Genomic DNA, 27,992 nt, shown 5'->3' with positions numbered 1-27,992 from the left:
ACCAAATCTTGATGCTGGAAAGATCTCAAGACACAGGTGGAGAACCAGCAGTTGGGGAGACACAGCAGAAACCGGCGATCAATGGCTGTTTTCAGAGCGGTTCAGGGAGCTTCAGGGAAAGGGGGGAGGGGAGAAGGATGGATATAAAAAGAGAGAAAGAGAGAGAAAGAAAGAAATTAGATCCAAGACGGCTGTGGCAAACATTAATCACTTCTAAGATGCTAATGAAGTTACCTCTCTCCAGAGAACAGTAACACCAATGGAAAATGGTACCCTGGACACAGTAGTATCCAGAATGTTCTTTACTCTTACAGAACACAGGATATGGGGGTGTGTGTGTATATCTATATCTATCTTTCTATCTATCTCAGGGCAGGCAAAGACAGGTGGCCCAAAAGCAGAAGCCAAACAGCGAGGCCTAAAGAGCCACAGCAAAGGCAAGAGCAGATATCATAAAATTATTCAGACATATCTGCCCCCCGCCCAATTCATTAGCTCAACTCCTTTCACAGTAGCACTCATAGGTGCAAACGCTTCTTTGAATTTCCTATGTCTCAACCCACTTTTGAGACCACATACTCCCGTTTCTTAGAAGGTTACGGAGCAGCTGCTCAACTCTGTAGCAGCATGCTGCACTGAGCCTGGACTGAACCATGTCTTGAGCAAGTCCTCAGGAACTGCTGAGCCTTCCCAGCACTGGAAGAGAAAGAGATGCCCCAGGGGATTCCACGATGATGCAGAGGCCTCTGATGCTCTCTGTCCCGGAGACAAAAGGGTGCTATGAAACACAGGCAGGATGCTGCTGCAGTCGCCTTGTTTGTGGGCTTCCTAGAGGCACCTGCTTGGCCACTGTGTGAACAGCCTGCTGGACTTGATGGGCCTTGGTCTGATCTAGCATGGCTTTTCTTATGTTCTAAGGGTGCTCCTAGCAGGCTGAGAAGGAAGCCTGAAAGCAGGGCAGCTCCACCCCCACGGTTCTCTCCCTGCTGATCAGCAATGAAGGAAGGGAATCTCCCAAGGGAACTTTTTTTGTCCCAAGCTTGGGCCCAACAACCAATGGCCAAAGAGCTCAGCATGAGTGGGTCTGAGCAGTGATGGCATAGATGGGGTGTCTAGCCCCGCCCCAGCAGCAGCTTGGTTGGAGAAGATCCTGCCCACTGGACTATCCTGGACCAGTGTGTTGAAAACAGGGAAAGCCACTTTCCTAGATCTGAACATAAGCAGGCAAAACCTGCTCAAACAGCAACAGCGTAGTCACAAAGCACAAGATCTTTATTTCAGTATTTATAACCTGCTTTCCCTCCCCACGTGGATACCCAAAGAGGCACCACAAAATTATTTTCCCTACCTCACCCCTTTTATGCTTACAACTACCACCCTGTGACATAAGAGTTGTAGAATCATAGAGATGGAAGGGGTTATGTAGGCCATCTAGTCCAAACCCCTGTTTAATGCAGGATCAGCCTAGAGGTTAGGTTGAGACTGAGTGACTGGCCCAAGGTCACCCAGCAAGCTACTATGGCAGCGTGGGGGATCTGAACCCGGGTCCCTCAGAACTAGGGTCCAACACTCTAACCACTACATCATGCTGGCAACTCTGTTCGGATCAAGGGTGTGCAGAAATACAGGCGCAAGCAACAAAAACGGGTTGCTAGCACTAACCCAGACCTAAATTAAACGTGCAAAAGAAAAGAGCACACATGCCAAAAGGAACCTCATTTGCTACTTGGGCATAACCCAACACACAACCAAAAGGGAGGTGAGACCAAAACAAAAAGAGGGCCACGTTAGTTGCTCAAAATGATGCAATTTAGATACATCGGCACACACTTATTCTGCTTCTCAGACACAGGTATCCAAATAATTGTGAATATTGGAAAATAATAAGGTGGTAGATAGCAAGGAATATGGAAAGGGGAGATTAGTAGCTGGGTGAGGTGCCAAAATCCTCTCTGGAACTTTGTGGTTTCTATCCCTTCACACGCTGCCTCCATTTTCCTTAGAATCATGAGAGCAAGAAACCTGCTTTTTCTTTGTAATTATGATCATAGTAAAGAATTTAAATACATCAGCTTATGTGGCTGACTGGAATAAACATAGTTTGGGGCATGCCTTGCTTAGGACCCCAAGTGGAAAAAAGGGTACAAATTAGAATGGAAGTCTAAACCAGGATACACAACGAATACATAACACATCTTTCTACCAATTCCGTACTAGTAGAATGCATGGGGAAAGAAACAAGCAACACACACTGCTAACCCGGACTTTTGTTTAGAACAGGCATAAGCAACTGCCCTGATCTGAGGAGTACGTACACCACCTACACACGCAAAACCAGTGCCTGGCCTTTCACAGATACGCCCTGCAGCTTGTAGTAAAAACAGATCAGCGTTCCAGGTGCTCGAACTAATAAAGTTTAATCTCGTCCAGCAGCACATGCAAAGCAAGCAGACTAAAACTGCCACTGATCTGGCCCCTTTCACCTTCTGCAACGTGAACGGCTTTCCCCGCTCCATCACCAGTTCTGGCCCACAAATCTCAACAGGACCCATCACTGCGCTCCATATAGGAAAACCAACCAGGAACCACAAACAGCTATATAAAGACCTTACTCCCGGGGCAATGGCTGATTGACTCATGCATTCTGGGGGCAAGAACAAGGAAGCAAAAACCTGTGTGTGGAACAACCATGGGGCCAAGATAATGAGCCCCCGCCTCATCCAGATCATTCTTGGAATCATCTTCCATACCTCTTTCATAGGTGACCTCCAAGTGTAAAGGTGATGTTAATCTACATCTGTAAGCCCCACATTTCCTTCCTTCTATCCATCTCTGACTGCTGCATTTACTCCTTTCCACCCCATCTTCCTCAGACACAAACATGCTCCCCACAGCCATCATCTGTTTGTTGGCTTCTCCCCAAGCCGGGCCATTTTTTTTTGACGGCCAAGCATGCTGTGGTTGCTAGGTAATCACAAGACACAATGACCCCAACTACTAGTCTGATCTAGAAGTGACTGGGAAGAGTGATGGATGGTTGCTTAGCAACCAAGAAATTTTCACCCTTCTTCCCTGGACTGAACTGATTACTTAAGTCGAAGAGCAGCTGCTTGTGGCCAGGAGCAAGAGCCACAGGGGCGATCCATTAGCTGACTGCCTGCAGCCTATTTTGCAAGTTCAGAACCAGGGCTAAAATGTCCTGTTTGTCCACTGGACAGACTGGGCTCAACTATCAGGGGTTAAGGGCTTGCTACGCATTCTAGGGTCAGAGACCAGCTCCAGCCAGGTGATTTCTGGATGTACTGCTGGATTTAGGATGGCACACTATTGGGTAAGAGAGTGGCACTGCATTCGGGTTCATGGGTGAGCAAAGCTGCCCCCTTTATATTAAAGATACCCAGAAATCTCCTTCTAAGACAATACCTTCTAAGATTCAGGCCCTGTGCCCATGCGGCAGTTCCACGGGTGTGTGTGTCCAGAATGGAGCTTTTGAGAGCACAGACCATTTGAGAATCCCCTTAATGCAAACATATAGAAGCAAGACTGTAACCCTTAAGGCTGTGAAGATATGCTTCAAAATATGCAAGGCTAGGCTGGCTGAAAACTCTGAAGCCAGAGAAACTAAGAGCAACATGTGTAGAGGTTTGAGGGGTGGGGTGGAGATCCGCTGCACAGCTCCTCGCCCCTTCCTAAACCTGGCCAATCATGTAAAATATTAAGCAAATCCACACAAATATCATTCATACAGATTGCAGAACTTGGTTCTTCCGTGGAATTTCAGTGCCTTTTAGGCATACATAAACTCTGCCAATATAGTCTCTGACAGGCAAGACATGATACTGGAATCCACAGATATTTGGAACTTGCCAGCTTGCCACCCACGTGGTCCTTCAGGATTAGGCACCAGCTGCTTCCCAAGATGGACCAATGCATAACGGAAGCGTCCGTTCCCATCAGCCACAGGGCTTCCGGGATGCCCCACCTCACATGTCCATACGTACCTCGTTCTCCGCCTCTGTGAAGCGGGGTCACCGGGCTCGCCGTTCATCAGGAGGTGGGCGGTCGAGTGCGGGGGACAGAGGCGCAAGTTCTTCAACAGCTCCTGCTCGTTGAGGAAAGGCTTGAGGCAGCCCCGTACCGGGGAATTCCCCAGGCTGCTAGAACGGGTCAGCGAGCGGGACTGGTTAAACGGCCATGGTGGTTCAACTTCTTCCTTGAGAACTACAAGGTTGGAGAAAGAGACCAAAGAGCAGTGGTCCTACGGTGCCCAGAATGGCCCACGGTATGTTGCAGGGAGAAGTCGCCTACCATATTTATTCGAGTGCTGCCCCCCTGGGTCCCTAACAGAGCCCTCTGCCTTTCAATTGACCTATTGCTACTCCAAGGACAAGAGCAAATGCTCGCGGACAGCCCTGAGTTCTTCTGAAAGAGGAGGCATTTACTTGGAAGGTTCAAAATGGAGCTTTGCATTTAACAAAGCAACTGTTTTAAACTATCAACATTTATCATTTAAATGTTAATGACCTCATAATCCATCTAGCCTACTTACACATTCTTAGCTCGACTACTGATGTTTGGTAAGAAAACATCACATGTTAATGTTCTCCAGTGTTAGTCTTGTGCGCAGACAGCTAACAGTGAGGCCAGCCTTGGAAAACACATGCTCTGCAAGCACAGACTACCCTGGAATGCACAGGTTGCCTTTTGCCAGTAGTCCAAGCTCTGGAAAACGTTTGAACATTCACAACAATACAGAAACAATAAATGAATGGTTAGCCTTTAAACATAGACTGTTTTAGATCCCTGCAGCCTTTAGGTGGGAGCAAACTGGAATGAATAGAACAGAAATCCAGCTTTTTTCCTGGATGGCCCAGATTAGCCTGATCCTGTTACACAAAGGCAGGCAATGGCAACTCCCCTATGATCATCTCTTGCCTTGAAAACCCCACAGCAGGGGTGTCAAACTCAATTGTTACGAGGGCCGGATATGTCACTTGGTCTGGCCGGGCCATGCCTTGACAGCCCAGATCAAGTGTGTATGTGTGGGGGGGGACGCTGCCTCAGCTGGCTTGCAGGCCAGATAAGAGCTCTCAGGGGGCTAAATCTGGCCCCCATGCCTTATGTTTGACACCCCTGTCCTACAGGGTTGCTGTAAGTCAGCTGTGACTTGACGGAACTGTCCACTACCACAGAAATCAGAAACAACTTACAGATCCTCTCTGTCTCACAAAGTAAGCCATCCCTTTCTATACAAGTAGCTCAAACTGGGTGCTGCACCGCCACCTGGCACCTCTCCAGCAAGAAAATGGCTTCCTTTCCCTGCCTTCACAAAGAGTCCACTTAAAGCAGAGACAGGTTAGCCACGGCTCCCTCTAAGAGGGAACTGCCCACTTCCCAATCTGAAACAAGCATCAGTTATGAATCTCTTACACTCTCGATCTGACAGGGAATAAGGTTTTATGTCTTCCTCTGGACGCTTGGGAGGCAACTTCCTTGCTGGAGCTACAGGGAGAAAGAGAAAGAGAAAGCGCTTAAAATATCCCAGTACAAAAAGGGTGCCTCCAGCGATATCAGCCCCAGTTTGAGGACTTGGGATATTAGGTTTTCTGGGCACTCAAAAGTCAAACAGTGAGGAACAGCCTTTCGGAACTGAACAGATAAAATAAAGGCGAGAAAAATCTGAGGGGTGGTTACTTATGAATTACTTCAGAAGAGAAGAGTTCATGAACAGTCGCTTAGGTATGTGATAAAAACATTCCCTTCACTGCTGAAAGATCCAATGAAGGTAAACCATGGCAATGCAGCAAATTCCAGCAGTTCTCATTAGCAGAAGTGTGAGGCCCCTGTTCCCTCCTGCTGCTGAAACCCTTCAAATCTGATCCTCAGTCTCCTCTTAGTTTTTTTTTTTTTTAAAGGCACCCCTTTGAAAGCTTAAGCGCAGTGGGATCCCGAGGATGAGTCTAAAAGGCACACCCGGTCTACGGTGAACAAAGTAAATTCTATCATGGAGGCAGGGTGTCACAGAAATGCATAAAGCATTTACATCCCCCCAGCTCCAGGGCATGCCTAATACAATCATATCCCTTGCTCTGACGGATACTTCGTCAAGGCAATATGAACCATTTCCAGCTATAGGCAGTTAGACAACCATTAAGTATCACTAATCCAATCCAGCCATTGATAAAGACACTCTAACAGGTCCTTTATCAATATGGTAAAACCGTCCAACCATCACCCCACCTTGCAATGTCACGTATTTCCCTCCTAATCTTCCCGCCAGATTTTGACAGCAGTTACCTTCGAACTGCTCAATCAAATTCAAACTTCCTATCATTTTAAACAAATATTTTTAATTTGTTTTCAACGCTACACATACTAACATTTAAATATGGGATAAAATTGTTACATTGTATTGGAGCTTACTTAAATTATCCTTCGATTATTCAGTTCTTCGCTATCTCATCATTATATTTTCGTATCTTAAAATACACATTTACTGTTCTTGAAAATTGATGATTTTAACTTCTATTTCTTAGCTATATAATTAAAAAAACATATTCCATTCTTTCTTACATTCAGAAATTGATCTATTATGTAACAAACTTCACATCTTGAGCCAATCCTGATCCTGAGAAAGTGAGGTATCATGTCTAGCTATGAGACCCTTTCCCATAAAAAGACAATCCCAAGTCAGTGAAAAGTGTGCTAGGTCTTCCCGCTACCTGAATAGCCCTACAACTGCTTTGCAGTCCCCTCTTCTCTCCTCAGTACTCTACTGCTTTGGACTTCTGCAGCACACTCCCCCCGCAATCCTCTGCTTCTTATCTCCCTTGGATCAAGTAGTGTCACCCATTCTTACCCTATCCTCATAGACTGTGTGTGAGTGTGTACTAGGAGATAGGTGGTTTACTCTTGGTTTTAAGGCAGGGGTGGGGAATGTCAGGCCCGGGGGCCGGTTAAGGCCCGCGAAATCATTTGGTCCGGCCCTTTGTGGGCCCTGGCAGATCTCTAGCTCAGAAGGATCTAAGACTGGTGATCCGCCCCCTCCCGCAGACAGGAATAGCCTCTATTCAAGGCAGATGTCAGTTTGTTTTGCGGAGAAAAGGAACCTTTCCCCCCCTTGCAGAACAGTCGTTAGCAATGGAGCTGCTAGGACCACCCAAGAAACTGCGTTAACCCTTTCCCACCCGGGCCATGGAGAAACTTATTCCCTCTGAACTAGAAGAGGGCTGGGGGCAGAAGTGGCAACCATGGAGGGGTTAAGGGAGGCAGGGCCAGAATGAGAAGGAGGGGCAAGTTCCTAGCCAGTGTGTCCTCATTTCAACCCTGCAGGAGCCGGCTGTAGAATCCGGCCCTGACCATGCAGAGCAGGAGCAACTCCAGCGTGCGGCTGGATGGCTACGCCCGGTTGGTGCAACAGACCATCCGGTGCCACCAGGTGGGTGAGTGCGCCACTGGTTGGATGCCTGCCTGCTTGCCCGCGTGGGGGGGGGCATCGGGGCAGCTGCCTGCTTGGGGCTTGGTCGGCTAATTTTTAAGTTGATAATTTTGTATGGCCCGCGAATGATGTTATAAATATCCAAATGGCCCTTGGCAGAAAAAAGGTTCCCCACCTGTTTTAAGGGATTGTTGTCTTGGTTAGCCCTAGTTTTTTGTGTGTGTTAGTAAATAAATCTTTCATTGAATCAGTTGGTCTCTGTCCTTTTTCTTTGGCAATACTGCTCTGGAATAAAGCCTCCATATACAAGGAGCCCCGTGGCGCAGAGTGTTAAGCTGCAGTACTCCAGTCAAAAGCTCTGCTCACGACCTGAGTTCGATCCCGACGGAAGTCGGTTCCAGGTAGCCGGCTCAAGGTTGACTCAGCCTTCCATTCTTCCGAGGTCGGTGAAATGAGTACCCAGCTTGCTGGGGGTAAAGAGAAGACGACTGGGGAAGGCACTGGCAAACCACCCCGCAAACAAAAGTCTGCCTTGGAAACTTTGGGATGTGACGTCACCCCATCAGTCAGGAATGACCCAGTGCTTGCACAGGGGACCTTTACCTTTTTATACAAGGACTAGACACTTGCTTTTCAAAAGTCAGACATAAAAGGTGATACTTCTATTAAGCCCTGAGACAACACACGGGACAAAGCAGGATTTGTTGCTCTATGGAAAGATGAGTTAATCCTTGACAGCAGTCTTTACACAAAGCTGAATCAGGCAATTTTAAACCGGTGATATGCGGAACTTAAGTTTGGACTGCTCAACACATCTAACAGCGCATTCCTGAGCTCTTCAGCCGAAAGAGCTCAGGAGGCAAAAAAGGGGGCTGTGCCGGCATAAGTGGGACAGCCAGCGATGGCCGTCCCACTTACGCCATGCAGAGCTGCCCGGATCATGACAGGAAGGCCCAAACGCTGGTCTCTCGGTGCTACCATGGCCGCGCCGCCCATGGACGCCGGCTGGGCTTTCCGCTGTCATCCTACTGGCATAACAGCCCGCGCCGGCATTCCAGGGGAGCGTTCCCAGGGCGTTTTGGGGTGCAGGGCTGCCTGTAGGCAGCTTCCTGTCCCCTTTTGCCCTGACAGGCATCTTTTTTTTTGGGCGGGGGGGACAGGGCTATCTGGAGCTTTATTTTTCATATTCAAAATTATGATGTTCTTGACTGGTTTTGTAAGTCACCTTGGGCCACCAGGAAAAGCAATACATTAACATATTACTAAAATATAAATTAAATATGACTTCTCTTTGTCCAATCCAGAGTGGGAAACCAAGTCCCGCGTACAGCCGTGTGCCTAAATAAACAGGTTCAATTCAGTTCTTCATAAGTGGAAAATGTGAGGGCTGGAGAACAAGAACAGGACTCCGACCTAGAAGTTGAAATCCTGGTCTGCTCAGGATTCAGACCTCAACACAAGAGCAGCAGCAAAATTGGGAATGGTGTACCACTCAGAAACCACAAGGTGCTGGAAGAAAATGGATCACCTTCTGTATCACGTGTGTATGCTAGCTCCCCTGCCTCTCATATATACCTATAGAAAAACAGACTAGCCTGCTGAAAAGATCACCTCTAGCCTATTCCAGCAGCAGCCTTAAAAGAAGATCTCTCTCTATGCCGAAAGCATCCCACAAAGAATTGCACAACTTCATGCAAATGTAAATACATAAGGAGGTTTCATGTCACAGACTCACCATGCCGGTGGCTGAAAAAGTCCTGGAAAATCACAAAGTTGTTCACCTGAAAGGGAAAAAGATCAAATAGAGATCTCCTAGCATTCTGAAAGACACAAAAACAGCACTGTTCTCAAACCCAATCGCGGCTGCAATGAAGAAAGAGAAAAATGATTCAGCAGCAGGGGAAACACATCCGCTAGAACCCCTAATAGTAGCAGAAATATCGTCGTGCCTGTTTCACAGCTCATCTGCTCATCTGCTCAAGCCCCTTCAACTGGAACCAAAGAAACACTCCTTTTAAAGGGAAGAGCCTCAGCTCAGTGGCAGAGTCCATGCTTGGCAGGCACAAGATTCCAGGTTCAATCCCCGGCATTTCCACTCAAAGATGCTCTCATAGCAGGGCAATAACTAGTGTGCTTGAACGGTGTCAGTCATCAGAGAAGAATCCAGGAGATCTGTGCGTGATCTATGTGTATCTGGTTATGGGACTGAAACAGCTGTGGTTGCCCTGGTCTTGTTCCATCTGCATTAGCTCCCAATTTGCTTCCGTGCCCAATTCAGGGTTCTAGTATTGACCTTGTTGCTGGATTTCACTTGGTTTGCTTTACAGGAGAAGCAACTCAGCACAGGCCACCTCCAATGGCAAACGGTGGTGGCACAAGAGGGCCACCCCATCATGGAGGAGACAACTCACCTGAGGGATGGTGTCACAGAGGTTGTAGTGTTTTCGGAGGAAGCACAGAAGTTTCTCCGAGGGGCGGTCCACGGCCAACTGGTGGGGCTCCACTCGCTCTCGCTAAAAAAGGAGGAACAGAAGTGGAGGTGAAGATGTAGGAAAAGGCCTTGGCCTCTACGGTCTATTTGTCAGCTCTCAAGAGGGCATCTGGTTGGCTGCTGTGTGAAACCGGATATTGGATCAGAAGGACCACCGCTCTGCTTCACTGGGGATCACCTTTCATTCACAGAGAAGAGACTACTGTTCCCAACTCAGGAGGCTGAAATACAGGAGTTGTCACTACAGTATCCACTTTAAGGCCAGTGACAGATTTCTACAAGCCCTGAAGGGGGAAAGTATGGCAAGGGAAGGGGCAGAGGTACCCATGCTGTCTACAAGTCGTTAGCTCTGGAGAAAGTGCTCTCTCCTGTAAGAGATGCTAGCTTTGTTAACTAGGACACAGGAAGCTGCCTTATAACCAGTTCAGGCTATCAATCTAACAAAGTCAGGATTGTGTACTCCGGCTATAAAGCGCTTTCCAGGTTCTCAGGTAGAAGAAGAAGAGTTGGTTTTTATATGCTGACTTTCTCTACCACTTAAGGAAGAATTAAACCAACTTACAATCACCTTCCCCTCCCCACAACAGGCACCTTGTGAGGTAGGTGGGGCTGAGAGAGCTCTAAAAGAGCTGTGACTAGCCAGAGGTCACCCAGCTGGCTTCATGTGTAGAAGGAGGGAAACAAATCCAGTTCACCAGATTAGCATCCACCGATCATGTGGAGGAGTGGGGAATCAAACCCGGTTCTCCAGGTAAGAGTCCACCGCTCCAAAACACTACTCTTAACCACTACACCACGCAGGCTGGAGGTCTTAAACATAATCTAGTACCAGATTATGTTATGTGGAGATGCCAGGGACTGGACCTGGGACCTTTTAGATACAAAGCAGATGCTCTGTCCCTGACCCTTAACCTCTCTCCTGAGCTCGGCAACTGGCTACTCACTCCCCAACCTGGATGGAAACTAGTAGCAACAGGCCTGTTCCTAGCCAGCAGCCAAGCCTTTTTTCTTTGAACCAATGAAGGTGTGGTCGTTTGGGGGCCTTGGCATAGCAGAGGCGTCATCTCTACAGGTTCTGTGCCAATCAGTCCTAGGGAAATGCAGCAGAGCGACTTTCTTCACAGTTGTACCAAGAGCTTTTGCAAGTTCCATCCATACCACTCAGGTTAACTTAATACATTGACCGTAGAACCATGGGAGGAGAAGGAGGAGAAAAGTTGGTTTTATATGCCGACTTTCTCAAACCGGTTTACAATCTCCTTCCCTTCCCCTCCCCACTACCCTGTGAGGAAGGTGGGGCTGAGAGAGCTCTAAGAGAGCTGTGACTAGCCCAAGGTCACCCAGCTGGCTTCATGTGTAGGAGTGGGGAAACCAACCTGGTTCGCCAGATTAGCCTCCGCCACTCATGTGGAGGAGTGGGGAATCAAACTCAAATCAAATCAAATTTTATTAATATGGTCAATTGATCAATCACTTGTTAATATGTCAGAGTTAATATGTCAGAGTATCTAGGCTTGATAGTTTTGTATCGTAGGATTACAAACTGCTTGTATAAATAAAGGTGTAAGGTCAATAAAAACAACCCCGGGTTAAAATTATCACCTTAAAATTTATAAAATTATAAAGTATATTAACAATCATTCTCTAACAAAGTTCTGCGTATTTTAATAGCAACAGCACAGAATTTGGCAATTTGGAGCATAATCTGCGGATTTTCTCCTAATAAGAGTGGGAATCAAACCCAGTTCTCCAGATTAGAGTCCACCTCTCCAAACCACCACTCTTAACCACTACACCACGCTGGCTCTCATTGAGACGCTGTAGCCAATGGGAAGCCACCTGTCAGATGGGATCATTCATGCTCGGGATAGAATTTCATTTGGATGTGACTCTGAAGAGATGACAACTTCATGCCCAGTTTCTCACTGCTCACCCCATCTGGAGTCCAGAAGGAGATATCTCCACTGATCTGATTAGCTACAGACTCCCTGCCCCCCTCCCCAGGAATCTGTAGCCCTCGCCCAGCTGGGCTATCATACTGGAGGGCACCGCCTGGGAGTAACTGCCCTGGGACAAGACCAAAAAGCCGCACCTGCAACATATAGTGGAAAAGCTCCTTGCCGTAGCCGTGCCTTTGGAGGGATTCATGGATGTAGAAGTCCAGGACGCACAGGGGTTCTACTTCATTGTGAGCGCCACGGCGGTCCTGAAAAAAAGAAAGGAGCCTTGATAGACTAGGATTTGTGTGCAAACCTGAGCATGGAAAAACAAGACACACGTCTCTTTCTAAAAGCGAATGGAGTTTGAACCACCTATAGAAGAAGAGTTGGTTTTTATATGCCGACTTCCTCTACCACTTAAGGAAGAATCAAACCAGTTTACAATCCCCTTCCCCTCCCCACGACAGACACCCTGTGAGGCAAGGCGGGGCTGAAAGAGCTCTAAGAGAGCTGCGACTAGCCCAAGGTCACCCAAGTGGCTTCATGTGTAGAACTGGGGAAACAAATCCAGTTCACCAGTTTAGCATCCACCACTCATGTGGAGGAGTGGGGAATCGAACCGAGTTCTCCAGATCAGAGTCCACCGCTCTGTACAATCCTGTACAATCCCATCTTTATGCCATTCTTCCACAAAGGAATGTGGTACAACATACATGTTTCTCCAGCGGTGTTGGCCTAGAATCTGAGACACTCAGGTTCAAATCCCCAATCTACCATGAAGCTCTACTGGGTGACCGTGGGCCCATCACACACACTCTCTCCCACCGTAATGTACCTCACAGGATTGTTGCAAGTATAAATAGGAGAAGGGGAGAACAATGCACTTCACCCTGGGCTCTTTGGGGAAAAAGGCAAGATGGATGGCTTCTACTCTTAGGGCTCAGAGAACTACCCCTCCCCACATCCACAGCTTTTCTGCCTATTTCATACACTTGTTGCCAGCATTGGTTGCCAGCGTGGTGTAGTGGTTAAGAGTGGTAGACTCTAACCTGGAGAACTGGGTTTGCTTCCCCACTCCTCCATATGAGCGGCGGTCTCTAATCTGGAGAACAGGGTTTGATGCCCCACTCCTCCACATAAAGCCTGCTGGGTGACCTTGGGCTAATCACAGTTCTCTCCGAACTCTCTCAGCTCCACCTACCTCACAAGGTCCCTGTTGTGGGGAGAGGAAGGGAAGGAGATTGCAAGCCACTATGAGACTCCTTAAAGATAGAGAAAAAGTGGGGTACAAAAACCAACTCTTCTTCTTCTTCGCTGGAGAATGAGACCCTTTGCAGCACAATTCTGCCCACAGCATACAATACTGTGAAAGGAGCCCTTAGGTCCTTAAAGATCTGCCTGTCACTAAATGAGGCCCTTCTTCTGCCTACCACATGCCAACTTCACAGTCACTGTGGACGAGTAGCCAGGCAAGCCTATCTTCTTCCCTGTCACATAAGCCTTTACACGGCCTCTTGAACACTGAATGCTCCACTCTGAGAACCTGCTGTCCAGGCTGCCGAACAGATTCCAGTGATATTGCTGGAGACAGAGAGCAACATCCCTCCACTTAGCTCAGTGCCTTGGATGGATGAACTCAGGCAAGGGTGGACAGACGGCCTCGACTCTTAAGAGGATGACACCCTTAGGCTTGCTCTCGGCAGCCAAGTTCAGAGGCAGCATCTCTCACTACAAAACCAGGTCTAACCAGAGCTTTACTCTGCTCTGGTTAGACCTCAACTAGAGTACTGTGTTCAGTTTTGGGCACCACAATTTAAGAAAGATGTAGACAAGCTGGAACGTGTCCAGAGAAAAGCAACAAAGATGGTGAGGGGTCTGGAGACCAAGTCCTATGAGGAAAGGTTGAAGGAGCTGGGTATGTTTAGCCTGAAGAGGAGAAGACTGAGAGGGGATGTGATAACCATGTTCAAGTACTTGAGGGGCTGTCATATTGAGGATGGTGCCGAGTTGTTTTCTGTTGCCCAAGGTCGGACCAGAACCAACGGGTTGAAATTAAATCAAAAGAGTTTCCGTCTAGACATTAGGAAGAATTTTCTAATAGTTAGAGCGGTTCCTCAGTGGAACAGGCTTCCTCGGGAGGTGGTAAACTCTCCTTCCCTGGAGGTTTTTAAGAAGAGGTTAGATGGCCATCTGTCAGCAATGCTGATTCTGTGACCTTAGGCAGATGATGAGAGGGAGGGCATCTTGGCCATCTTCTGGTCACTAGGGGTGTGGAGGGGGGAGGTAGTTGTGAATTTCCTGCATTGTGCAGGGGGTTGGACTTGATGGCCCTGGTGGTCCCTTCCAACTCTGATTCTATGAAAAGGCAATTGTCCAACATAACTCACCAGTACAAAGAGTTTTTTGTATCCGACCTTGAGGAAGCCAATCACAACCCCCTTCCCGTTTCTGGAAGCAAGGAAAGAAACAAAATGTTAAATAAGCGACCCAGGGAGCTCTACAAGGGTCTGCACACAAACCATTCAATGAGGGGGAAAATGGCATTTTGACCTAATAATTTCAGAAGCTTATACATCTGTGCGAGACTGAGATTAGGAACCCAGCCTAAAAGTTCCCTCATGAACACAGCTGATTGAAGGAAAGAAGCACGAAAATGATTAGGCCAGCAACTATAGGGAGGGACAAGAATTTTATCCCTTAGAAGTCTTACTGGTCTCTCAGACTTTCCCTCAAGTGTCCCAGTCTCGTACCACCACAAGGCCTAGACATTTCTTTGAAATAATGAATCCTGACTTGGCAGGGGCTACCTGGTTATCTGAAATCACTTCCCTGGTAACTGTGGCCAAGCAACCATCTAGACCAGCAAAGTTTCCCCTTGCTGCGCCAAAAGATATCCCCCTCCCATTAAAATCCAACCCCTCCGGCAGTCACACTCACGTTTTTACTTCATTGTCCTTCAGGATATAGAGAACGTGGCGGTTGGTTTGCATCCGTGAGGTGCTGGTAATTGGTGTTGGCAGATTCTGGGCCTAAAATCAAAAAGATTTGAGTTCCACCAACGTAAGTGGGGGAAGACAGAGACTCGAAGGTCAAGAGGAAAAACTAATATCTGAATTGGAACACGTATTCCCTGGGGAGCTAACATCCTCTCTCTTCTTTCTTCGGAGCCAAACCATACTCCTACACTGAAAGGAATCGCATATCCCTTCCCAGGATGTGACATACAAGGTCAAATACAGTCCTCAAAATATGGACCCAAAGTAAAATTGTCTATTTTGCTGGCTGCCTGTAACTTCACGAGTAGGGGAACTTTGTCAAAATTCTAGCAGGCCATAATATACAGCTTATGGTCTGTGTGCGGTTTAGCAGGCCACAGAATTGACAGCAGACACTCCCTCACATGGTCAAGTCTCTCATAGAATCATGGGTCCTAGATATTTCTTTCAACAGACTGAAATCGCATTTTGGAATACCAAGGCAGCCTCACTTTCCAAACTACAGTCTCTTGTATTTTTTATATAGCCAAACATAACCCAAAAGCTTGCACTGGATTTGTCTTCAGTTGCTCCTTCCCTGCAAATCAGCTCATGATCACCATTGTCCTTCTTTCCTCACACTCCTGGGTACCCACAGCTGAGCCGGGATTAGAACTCAGACCTCCACAAATCCAGCATTAACAACAAAGTTAAAAATCCACCTGCCACCTATTCTGTTGCCTGACTGATGGAGATTCCCTAGGAATAGGAAGAAGAAGAAGAGTTGGTTTTTATATGCTGACTTTCTCTACCACTTAAGGGAGAATCAAACCGGCTTACAATCACCTTCCCCTCCCCACAACAGACACCCTGTGAGGTAGGTAGGGCTGAGAGAGTGTGACTAGCCCAAGGTCACCCAGCCAGCTTCATGTGTAGGCGTGGGGGAACAAGTCAAGTTCAGATTAGCATCTGCCACTCATGTGGAGGAGTGGGGAATCAAACCCAGTTCTCCAGATCAGAGTCCACCACACCAAACCACCGCTCTCAACCACGCCAACTCCCCTTCTGATAAGTTTCCCTTGCCAATAATGGCCATAGGAGATCCTAGGTTGAATCTCTGATATATCTCCAGTTAAATGGATCTCAAGCAGCAAGGCTGAAAGCTCAGTTTTGCTTCCAGTCAGCGTACCAAATATTGGGCTACATGCACCTAGTCAGACTCAGTATAATGGAGCTTCACATGGCTCTCGGACAGCAGCAGCGGCTCTTGCTGCTCCACCTCCTGTTTTTTTACCAGAGAATTCAACCAGCCCCCTTCCCTCGTAAACCTCCAGTCCCAAAAGTTGACTTACCTTGGCAGAGGCCTTGCCCATCTCATCGATGATCATCATGAGCTGCTGCTGCAGATCGACTCTAGGCACAAGAAGACAGAAGCCGCCAAAATGGGAATTGCAATGCAAACATTAAGTTGGAGGTTAACCATGCCTTGGGGTAAGTCTGATGCTTTGCAGACACCACCGAGTCAGAAGAACATATGAGCACTTCCCTGTGGCCCTACCCTGTACACGATTACAGAGGACTAAGCCTCCTAGTGCCTTCTGAACTTACTCCCAAGTAAGTGTGCAAAGGAACGCAGCCCAGTTCTAATGACTAGAGCCTACTCTTCCCCAAGAAGTTAAAGCAAAGGCCTATCGCTCAGCAGCAGAAAGAATGCTTTCCATGTATAAAGCCTAAGATGGGAAAACTACAGAAAGCCAGTATAGTTAGAGCAGGGGTGTCAACTCAATTGTTACGAGGGCCGGATATTACATAAATGTCACTTGGTCAAGCCATGCCATGCCTCGCCAGCCCAGATCGGGACAGGGGGGTGGCTGCCTCAGCTGGCTTGCGGGCCAGATAAGAGCTCTCAAGGATGCAACCCTTGGGCCTTATGTTTGACATCCCTGCGTTAGAGTGTCAGGCTACAATATGGCAGGCCTGAATTCAAGGTCCTGCTCAACCATGACGCTCACTGGATGACTCTGGGTCAGTCACACTCTCTCAGCCTAACCTGGCTCACAGGGATATTGCAAGAATAAAATGAGGGAGAACCGCTCTGAACTCCTTCGGGGAGGACAGGATAAAACTATCATGGTATGAAACTGGGGTTATCTGGAAGCAGGGAATACGTACTTTTTGCTATGAGCAAGCCAGATAACCAGGGTTATCTGAAAGCAAGGAATATGTACAGTTTTTGCTATAGGCAAGCCAGATAAGTGGGGTTATCTGGAAGCAGGGAATGTGTAGCTTTTTTGCTACAGGTAAGCCAGATAACCGGGGTTGTCTGAAAATAGAGAATATGTAGAGTTTTTGCTAGGCAAAATCAATAATGTTTTATTGATCCAGCTCTTCTTGTCCTAAATTGAACTGGGGATCCGTCTAATGCAGAGGGAGGGAGAATAGAAGCAGCACGGGCACATATGCGGTGTTGCCTAAAGAAAACAAAGGAGAGGGGCTGATCACAGGGCCACAGCCTCTTCCTTTCAGCGACGCACAATAAAAATGGTATATCTAAGAGTGAAAGAAACGCTTATATTTAAGTGTACATGAGAGGGGTCAGCACATCTTCACACCACAGCTACAGGAGCAAGAATCCTTTCAAGGGCTTGTGAAAAGTGATCATGAAGCACGCAGATTTTCTCCCCCCCACCCCCATCATCATTAGCATCCTTAAGAGACTGTTTTCAGGAAGCGATGTCCTGTTTGCTTTAACCACTAGGTGCCTCTCTTCTCCCGCCGATGGGCTCGGGATTCCTGTATCCCGGCCCTCCCCACAACGTTCACATTCTGCTTTCACCAAGGCCTAGGGACAGAAGCCAAGAATCCCAACATTTCTCTCCCTCCCACTGGGTAATTCCATCGCAAAAACAGTCAAATCGAGAAGCTGACGCCTCACTCACATGGGGCAACCGGGTGACTCCCCCCGCACCCCTTTACCCCCAGCAGCGATAAAGCCACAATGTCACAGCCCTGTGGAAAACAGATCCCATTAGGTCACTGGAGATGACTGAGCACATTACAGCAAAGAGCTGTGCAAAGCAGAAATAAAATGTCACAAAGAAAAATAGTGGGAAGGCGCCTGATGCCGCTGGAAACGAAAGAGGTCCGAGTTTGACCAGTACAAAGGATAATTCCCAGTGGGTCGCCGTGTTAGTCTGTTTGCAGTAGTCAAAAAGGGCAAGAGCCCAGTAGCACCTTGAAGACTAACAAAAATATTTTCTGGTAGGGTATGAGCTTTCGTGAGCCACAGCTCACTTCTTCTGTGGCTCGCGAAAGCTCATACCCTACCAGAAAATATTTTTGTTAGTCTTTAAGGGGCTACTGGGCTCTTGCCCTTTTTGACCAGTACAAAGGATGAGGGGGTTGCCTGGGACCTGTTTCGCCCCTGGGTCCAAGCAATTCCAAAAGAGTGGGGTATCTGACCATCGCTCACAGCAGGGTCGCCAGGTCCCTCTTCGCCACCAGCGGGAGGTGTTTTGGGCGGAACCTGAGGAGGGCGGGGTTTGGGAAGGGGAGGGACTTCAATGCCATAGAGTCCAATGGCCAAAGCGGCCATTTTCTCCAGGTGAACTGATCTCTATCGGCTGGAGATTAGTTGTAACAGTGGGAGATCTTCATCTAGTACACTGGTTCCCAACTGGGGGTCCATGGACCCCCAGGGGTCCGCGAGAACTAAATTAAGGTCCGCGAAACAAAGTTATAAACCCATAATAAATTAATATTTTCAATTAAAAGTTCTCTATTATAAAAATAGATATTCAAATATTATTCTAAGTTTAATGTTTAACTAACAGTTATGATTAAAGTTTATTTTCAAATTCTCAGAATTTTTATTTTGAACCTTGGGGTCCCTGCACCGAACAAAAAAGTCCTAGTGGTCCCTGGTCAAACAAAGGTTGGGAACCACTGATCTAGTACCTGGAGGATGGCAACCCTAGCTCACAGAGATGACAGCAATATAAGCTGGTATTACTCATAATTAACTATTTATTTTAGTACTTTCTGATGGTGGCTTCCCAACCATTTTATTTGTTTGTTTGTTTATTATACTGATCTTCTACCTCACATTCCCCAGCCAAGGCCAGGCTCAGGGTGGCTTATATAACGAGATAAAAATAAAATTAGAATAAAACCCCTTAAAAACATCAATTTAAAAGCCCTATACAATGGAGAAAACAGGACAAAAATGTCCAGTGGCGCCCCCAGGTGTACCATGCGGTTGTAGTCGGGCAAGCAGGTGTATATGTCCCCCTAATGATAGCAAAAAAGGGGGGAGAGGGGTCACAATGAAAGTTAGGGAGGCCAGCATTGATGAGAAAAGAACCGTAGCCGGCCTCATCCATAGACCTGGAAGAATAGCTCAGTCTTGCAGGCCCTACGGAAATCTTTAAGGTCCCGCAGGGCCCTGGTCTCACTGGAGAGGCTATTCCACCAGGCAGGGGCCAGGGCAGAGAAAGCCCTGGCCGAGGCCAGCCAGACACTCTTTGGGCCAGGGACCACCAGCAGGTTGGTACATGACGAACGAAGAGTTCTCTGGGGAACAGACCAGGAGAGGCAGTCCCGCAGATACGAAGGTCCCAGACCGTGTAAGTCTTTAGAGGTCATAACCAGCACCTTGAATCTGATCTGATACTCCAGCTGGTAAAGCACTGGCATAATATGTGTCCGCAGCGAGGTGTCCGCAGCGAGGTCCTCACCGCGGCATTCTGTGCCAGCTGGAGCTTCTGGGTCAGCCTCAAGGGCAGCCCTACGTAGAACGAGTTCTAAAAAATCACAGGGTACCTCTGAACATTGTCAGAAATCCAACAGTGAGAAGATTGGTCATTTATTTACTTAATTTATACCTCCCCTTTCTCCGCAATGGGCACCTACAGTGGCTTACATTGTTCTCCTTTCCTCCATTTTATCCTCACAACAACTCTGTGAGGTAGGTTGTGCTGAAAGTACGTGACTGGGCCAAGGTCGCCCGGCAAGCTTCGGACCTGGGACTCCCAGATCCTAGTCCAGCACTCGAACCCAGAGTATGAAAGGCAGCTAGTTCATCATTTCGTCCTGACCCCTGTAATACCCCCCACACAGGGAAAACACTGGCTGTACTGCATTGGCTGAGAGCCAGCATGGTGTAGTGGTTTGGAGCGGTGGACTCTGATCTGGAGAACCGTGTTTGATTCCCCACTCCTCCACATGAGCAGTGGAGGCTAATCTGGTGAACCAGGTTGGTTTCCCCACTTCTGCACATGAAGCCAGCTCGGTGACCTTGGGCTAATCACACTCTCTCAGCCCTACCTACTTCACAGGGTGTGGGGAAGGGAAGGTGATTGTAAGCCGGTTTGATTCTTCTTTAAGTGGTAGAGAAAGTCGGCATATAAAAACCAACTCTTCTTCTTCTATACTAATCTCTGTTAACAGAGACCAACAGAGCTTAACAGCATCCGTATAAACTGAGCATGCTCCAAGATTTCCTTAGTGCATAAGGCTTGCACGACAGATGTGCATGGGTGTCCTGCCAGGCAACTTACAGAAAAGATTCCTTGAAAGTTTGAGGTATGGGCTGCTGCTGTCAGAACACCAACATTTGGTATGCGACATCTGATGAATTGGGCTCAACAAGTTTACAATGCCTCTAAGGTGCCCTCCCCACCTTTTGGTTTTTGCTGTAGAGGAATGTTATATGTTCTCACATATTAGACTATTGGGCAAGAAATGTACACAGTATAGCATTAGGCAGTATAGCCATCGTATTCCCTATTACTGTGTATGGGTGTGAAAGCTGGACAACGAAGAAAGCTAACAGGAAGAAAGTAGACTCCTTTGAAATGTGGTGTTGGAGGAGAGTGTTATGGATACCCTGGGCCACCAAAAAAACAAATCAGTGGGTTTTAGATCAAATCAAGCCTGAACTGACCCTCGAAGCTAAAATGACTAAACTGAGGCTATCGTATTTTAGTCACATTATGAGAAGACAAGAGTCACTTAAACAGACAATAATGCCAGGAAAGGTTGAGGGCAGAAGGAAAAGAGGAAGACCCAACAAGAGATGGATGGACTCTATAAAAGACGCCACAGCCCTCAATTTGCAAGACCTGTACAAGGCTGTCAACGATAGGACATTTTGGAGGACGTTGATTCATAGGGTGGCCATGAGTCAGAAGCGACCTGACAGCACTTAACACACACACATAGCACTAGGGGACTGCCCTATAGACAAGAGATACAAGTAATTATTATCCATCATGCCCTGTAAAAAAAAAAAAAAAGCCAGGGGCCGTTTTAGTAGATTTTAAACTTAGCACCCAACAACAATGATGGCGTGAACATACCATAATACTATTATCTGTACCATGCATCAAACAGAATCAAAGAGCTAGAAAGCTCTTTGCTGTGCAACTGAAGATGCTGCCGTTAGAACACTAGCTTCACTAAGCACTTTTAGTATCTTTATTATCAAAGAGTTGGAAGGGGCCATACTGGTCATCTAGTCCAACTCCCTGCTCAATGCAGGATCAGTCTAGAAGAGCATCTCTGACAAGTGTTTGTCCAGCCGCTGCTTGAAGACTGCCAGTGAGGGGGAGCTCACCTTCCTAGGTAGCTGATTCCACTGCCAAACAACTCTTACTGTAAAAAAAAAAAATCCTAATATCCAGCTAGTACCTTTCCACCCATAATTTAATCCCATTATTGTATTTGTATGCAAAACACTTCTGAGAGGCAAATCGCAGCAACAGACAGTGATGTGCTCAAAACCATCTAATTTGCAGGTTCAATCCAGTTTTTCCAGCTCTATCCACTGGTTTAAAGATGAGAAGCAGGAGCAGCTACTAATTTACACACACCCAGAGTATAATTAGGGTTGCCAGCGCCAGGTTACCTGGAGATTTGGGGGGTGGAGCCTGAGGATGGCAGGGTTTGGGGAGGAACTTCAATGCCATAAAGTCCAATTGCCAAAGCAACCATTTTCTCCAGGGGAACTGATTTCTATCGCCTGGAGATTGCTTGTAATAGCGGAAGATCTCCAGCCACTACCTGGAGGTTAACAACCCTAAGTATAATGGTTATGTACATTATTATTTTTATCTCGTCCTTCCATCAATGAATCCAAGGCTGCATGCCTAGAAGCAGCTCCCTCTTCACAAAGGCGTTGCAAGGCTGGCAAGGGGAGTATCTGGAGCAAAGCCACCCAAGGGAGCTTCAAGAGAGCTTTAGGAGGGCACTGAGTTGTTTTCTGTTGCCCCAGAAGGTTGGACAAGAACCAATGGGTTGAAATTAAATCAAAAGAGTTTCCATCGAAACATTAGGAAGAATTTTCTAAGAGCGGTTCCTCAGTGGAACAGGCTTCCTCGGGAGGTGGTGAGCTCTCCTTCTCTGGAGGTTTTTAAGAAGAGGTTAGATGGCCATCTGTCAGCAATGCGGATTCTATGACCTTAGGCAGATGATGAGAGGGAGGGCATCTTGGCCATCTTCTGGACATGGAGTGGGGGTCACTGGGGGTGTAGGGGGGAGGTGGTTGTGGGTTTCCTGCATTGTGCAGGGGTTGGACTAGATGACCCTGGTGGTCCCTTCCAACTCTATGATTCTATTACTGAGCAGAGATTCGAAACAAAATCAGCTCAATCCTAATCCAACATGCCCCAGCTACTAGGTTCGGGACAGGGGATGTAAATGGTGGAACAGAAAAGGTCCTAAATAAGTAAAACACCTTCCATAATGAGGTAGTTGTGAATTTCCAGCATTGTGCAGGGGGTTGGACTAGATGACCGTGGTGGTCCCTTCCAACTCTACGATTCTATGATACTTCTAGATGGCAGCTGTATCAGTCTCTATCACCAAAATAAAAACAGGAGTCCAGCATTACTTGGAATATTCACAAAATCAATTCCAGCATAAAGGTTTCATGAGTCAGAGGTATGAAAGTTTTATGTTGGAATACATGTGGAGAGTCTCTCCAGTGCCACAGCCGACCCAGTACAGAGGGGCTGTGGCTCAGTGGTGGAGCATCTGCTTGGCATGCAGAAGATCCCAGGGTCAATCCCAGGCATCACCAGTTAAAGGGACCAGGCAAGCAGGTGATGTGAAAGACCTCAGCCTGAGACCCTGGAGAGCCGCTAATGGTCTGAGTAGACAATACTGACTCTGATGGATCAAGGGTCTGATTCAGTAGAAGGCAGCTTCATATGACTCATATGGCTATTCCATAGGCCACACCACATTCCACAGTGGGAAACGAGTGCTCCCCAGCACGCTATACTTCTGATGGGGGTTGTGTGTGTAAAGTGCCTACAAGTCGCAGCCGACTTACGGTGACCCCTTTTTGGGGTTTTCATGGCAAGAGACTATCAGAGGTGGTTTGCCAGGGCCTTCCTCTGCACAGCAACCCTGGTATCCCTTGGTGGTCTCCCATCCAAATACTAACCAGGGCTGACCCCTGCTTAGCTTCTGAGATCTGACGAGATCAGGCCAGCCTGGGCCATCCAGGTCAGGGCTCTGATGGGCGTTACCAGCAATTATTGTCACAACTCTGGACAAGGGACCTGGGTACACAGTGATGCGCACGCCTTTGCAAGAGGCAACTATCTCCCATCATGCTCTGAGACAATAGACAAGGAGGCAACTATCTCCCATCATGCTCTGAGACAATAGACAAGGAGGCAACTATTGTCCATCATGCAGGGGCTTGGAACGCATCAAACCAATTATGCCGGCTCATTGGCTGATAGGAGGCGGGCCGCGAGCTCAGGCCGTTGCTGTGGTTACCTGTGGGTCGTGGCGAATCCGGCCCCCCTTCGCCCGGATGGCCGCAAGTGCTGATCCACAGTCGTGATCCGCTCCCCAAATAACACGTCCACGTCGAAGGGGAACTCCATGATCCCGGCATCCGGGTCCTTCCTTTCCCCCACCGCCCACTCTCTCCGCGTGGACTTCCGCCTAGCAACGGAGGGGCGTAACTGCGCGACACAAGGCGCTTCTCCGAGCGTTCGGCCCCTCCCTTAGCAACGAGGCCCGCTCTCCGCCCTGTTGCCGGTCGCCCTAGCAACCGGATCCCCCCCCCCCAGCTCACTCGATCCCGCGTCTAGACAGGAGTGCGCATCTCCAGGCACCACAGCGGGGCGTGGCAGCCACCCTGCATCAAGGGGGAAGCCGAACTGGAAGAATCCTATTAAAGCTGCAGGCTTTATTTAATACGGTTGTGCAGTTTCCCAAGCATGTTTACTCAGATGTAAGTCCTCCTGATTTTGGTCACGTCATGAGAGGACAAGAGTCACTGGAAAAGACAGTCATGCTAGGAAAAGCGGAGGGCAGCAGGAAAAGAGTCACTGGAAAAGACAGTCATGCTAGGAAAAGCGGAGGGCAGCAGGAAAAGAATCACTGGAAAAGACAGTCATGCTAGGAAAAGCGGAGGGCAGCAGGAAAAGTGGAAGACCCAACAAGAGGTGGATGGACCCAATAAAGGAAGCCACAGCCTTCAATTTGCAAGATCTGAAAGGCTGTCAAAGATAGGACATTTTGGAGGACTTTCATTCATAGGGTCGCCATGAGTCGGAAGCGACTTGACGGCACTTAACACACACACACACACAAGTCCTCCTGAAGATAAATCACAGTGGGTAGCCGTGTTAGTCTGTTTGCAGTAGTCAAAAAGGGCAAGAGTCCAGTAGCACCTTAAAGACTAACAAAAATATTTTCTGGTAGGGTATGAGCTTTCGTGAAGAAGTGAGCTGTGGCTCACGAAAGCTCATACCCTACCAGAAAATATTTTTGTTAGTCTTTAAGGTGCTACTGGACTCTTGCCCTTTTTAAGTCCTCCTGAGTTCAGTAAGGATTACTCCCAGCTAAACGTAGGGCTGCAACCAACTCAGGGGGACTTACTGCAGAGTAAGCTTGAATAGAGATTGTGCTACTCAAAGGATAAGGACAAACTGCCCGCCTATGCTATCTTGATGCTTCTCACCCGCTGCAGAATACAAGAGCTCTGGCCTGTCAAATAAAAATGGTACTCCTCATAGGAATATTTCCATTATCTGGTTGAGTTCACATGCTAGTGACGTGGAACTTCGCAGCACACCTCATTATTTCTCGCCTCTCATGTTATTAAATTCCTTTTTAATTTAGGTGATACTGTAGAGCATAGGTAGAGGTGCCAACCTCTAGGTGGTGGCTGGAGATCTGCTATTACAGCTGATCTCCAGGTGACAGATCGGTTCACCTGGAGAAAATGGCCCCTTTGGAAGGTAGATTCTATGTACCTTATTGAAGTCCCACCCCTCCCTCCTCAGGCTCCACTCCTGAAATCTCCAGGTATTTCCCAAGCCGGAGCTGTCAACCCTAAGCATAGATCAGGGTTAGAGATCAGATTTAGATTTGGAAGATCCAGCCCAATATCTTGCATTTTAAAGTCACGCTGTATTCAATGTGACTTACTCCAAGGTAGCTGTGTTCAGGATTTTTTCAGAAGGTATCCCTGTTGGATTGCAGTAGAACAGCTAGATACGAGTCCGGTGCCATCTTAGAGACCAACAAGAGTTTTGGGGTATGAGCTTTCAAATGTCAAAGCTCCCTTCCTCAGATGTGTTCAGGAATGCAAGCTGTGTAGCACACCGGTATGTTTGTTTAAATAAGCGTGTATAGGATTGCACAAAGCAGAGCACAATCATAAAACGAATAATAATAAAATCCGTCATTAACACAAAAACACAACAAGCTTCAAAAGTAATATGAAAATCACATCTCCTTTCAGTCGTTTCTTTTGTCAATGTCAGGAGTCTGCCCCTAGCATCCCATAAGCAAACTCATCCAGGCAGGTAGCTCTACAGCAGTAATACTTTATTAGGAGCAAAAAGACAGACTGACTGCCTACAGGCAGGTGAGGCTAGTAATGGGGAACATAGGCAGGTTACATGCTTGACACTACGGATTGAAAAGGTAAACATTGCTAGGCAACCTCGAGGTAAGCAGTTCCCAGGAAGACAGACTAAACATTACCACAGCTGCAGAAAACAGGATGAGCGAAACTGTACACAGACGTTCATAGGCATGAGAACCAAGGACTTAACTTGTGGCCAGAACCTGGCCTGACTCATGTCAAGAGCCTTTGCTCCAGCAAAAAAGGCAAAGGCCTGACATCTTTAAACTCGAGAGCAAAACAGGACATGGCTCTGGGAACGGGAATAACGTTTGATCAGGGATTTAAATACCTCTCCCATTGTACTATGGCAGGTTGCCCATAAGATGATCTGATTCTCACAGTTATTCCCACAACTATAAACAAAAAGAAACTGACTGGACAAGTTTCAGAGCATTAGACAACGAACTCATGCCACATTCAGCTTCCAGATACAGCTGAGGAAATGTTGCCTCTTGGCCCTGTTAAAACAAATTTGGACAGTCTATTTGGAAATAAGAACAGCAAATGAAACGGCGGCAGGAGCACATAATATCACTAGAGAGTTCTGTACTTTTGAATTATTCTGATTTGGGGAGCAACCATAAGCAGATCTATTCAGAAATAAGTGCTACTTAATTAAATGGAGCTCATTCTCAGGACACTGTTCTTAGGATTGCAGCCTTACAGTGCCATCCTAAGCAGCGTTTCACTCAGAATATAAATCTTATTTATATCCCGCCCTTCCCCAGCAAAACTGGGCTCAGGGCAGCTAACAGCATTGATTTACATACATAAAAACAATTTTCAAAACATTTAAAACAACGCTGAAATGCATACATTTATCTATAAATGGTGCCATATCTATTGTTTCCCTACAAGGAGAGATGTTGCTACGGTGGCTATAACCCAACCGTTCAGATTAGTGTTATACCTCAAGGGGGGAGGAGATGGACGACAAAGAGAAAAGTACAAGGACAGGAAACAGGATAGGGAAAAGGGAGGGAAGAAATGGGAAGGGGATGGTCAGGGAGAAATGTACAGGAAGAAGTCAATAGATGGGTGTAACTTTGGGAACCACTGATAAGAAGTCAATAAATGGGTGTAACTCAGTTTAGGATGGCACTGTTAATGATTTAAGTCCATTCCATTCCAACATTGAAATGGTAGGCATAAGTGAGAAAAAATTATTAGACACATTTTTCATTAAACAAATGGCTTGAATAAACAGCCTGTCCACGTTTTGTGTAATTCAAAAGCACAGGTTCAATCCCCGCCTTCTCTGGCTAAAGGATCAGTTAGTAGGTGATGTGAAACACCTCAGCCTGAGACCCTGGAGAGCCGCTGCTTAATAAATCTTAATAAGTTCTCCTGCATCAGGCAAGTTTAGAAATTATAGAAACTGCAAGCCAATCCACATCTTATTTGCTTCCCTTTGTTTTTAGCTTTTCAAGGTCAGACATGTTTATGCTTATAATGCAAAGAAACATTTTATAATAGAACAAAGCCACCCTAAACCTGTGCAGTGGATGCTTTTAATTATAGGAATTGCCTTAGGAAGCCGTGTTGCTTAGAGTTTCATGGATGAAGTACAGGATATAAATATATTTTGGTCCCACGTGGACTCCGATTTTTCTTGATGAGGGCTAGAAACTTTTAACGAAAAATTAAAACAAGGAGGCTCTCAGTTCTTATAAAAGGTCATGTGCTTTATACTCATCAGGGCTGTTTCCGTCCCTCTGCTTTAATGAATATTCTGGACAGCTTGTTCTCCATTAAGGAGCATTTTGAAAAGTTATTGTTAATAAGATGACTGAATGATCACAAACTGTGCACAAGCACTCGCATGTAAACATTACATAAATGTGACAGCCACTGGGCCTTGAACAGTACGTTGTGCTTAAATGACATGCCTTGTGGTCCTGAAATACTTGGGGGGGGGGCTTTCAATTTCTGGGAAATGACTTCTGGAATTACAGCAAATTACACCAGCTCACATCCCAGGCCATCTACATTTAAGAACAAATATTCAAGATCAATAAAGGATTCCTCAAAATAATGTTATTAGATAGCCACTGAAATAAAGCATTGCCATTTATTTAACATTGCCCGTTTATAGGCAAGTGTAACACCCGCAGCACTAGTTGGGAGTGGATCCCTCCAACTCTGATTGGTTGCCTCTTAAGAGTGGGACCCGGAAACTTAAATGAAAACTAATCTTTTAACCTCTCGC

At 47.0% G+C, this 27,992-nt stretch overlaps 1 protein-coding gene across 1 annotated transcript; it reads right to left on the bottom strand.

The window, feature by feature from the left end:
• Nucleotides 1-37: 37 nt before the first annotated feature.
• On the bottom strand, nt 38-23,768 carry ATAT1 (alpha tubulin acetyltransferase 1). Its single transcript, XM_056866850.1, has 10 exons — nt 23,635-23,768; nt 16,197-16,257; nt 14,807-14,898; nt 14,257-14,317; nt 12,022-12,135; nt 9,850-9,951; nt 9,174-9,219; nt 5,431-5,502; nt 4,002-4,221; nt 38-109 (listed from the first exon to the last, which is right to left on the bottom strand). The coding sequence occupies exons 1-10, from the start codon at nt 23,742-23,744 to the stop codon at nt 79-81; spliced, it is 909 nt and encodes a 302-aa protein (XP_056722828.1). The 5' UTR covers nt 23,745-23,768; the 3' UTR covers nt 38-78.
• Between the last annotated feature and the right edge of the window lie 4,224 nt (nt 23,769-27,992).

Source organism: Euleptes europaea, chromosome 1 (genome assembly GCF_029931775.1).
Source record: "Euleptes europaea isolate rEulEur1 chromosome 1, rEulEur1.hap1, whole genome shotgun sequence".
NCBI classification, from domain to species: Eukaryota; Metazoa; Chordata; class Lepidosauria; order Squamata; family Sphaerodactylidae; genus Euleptes; species Euleptes europaea.
This window is presented reverse-complemented; position numbering and strand designations above follow the sequence as displayed.

Excerpts from the sequence above, each read along its gene's own strand:
- ATAT1 (XM_056866850.1), bottom strand. The coding sequence starts at position 23,744 with ATGGAGTTCCCCTTCGACGTGGACGTGTTATTTGGGGAGCGGATCACG. Across the intron at positions 16,258-23,634 it reads GGATTCGCCACGACCCACAG|AGTCGATCTGCAGCAGCAGC; the intron begins GTAACCACAGCA and ends TCTTGTGCCTAG. Across the intron at positions 9,952-12,021 it reads TTTTCCACTATATGTTGCAG|CGAGAGCGAGTGGAGCCCCA; the intron begins GTGCGGCTTTTT and ends CTCCTTTTTTAG.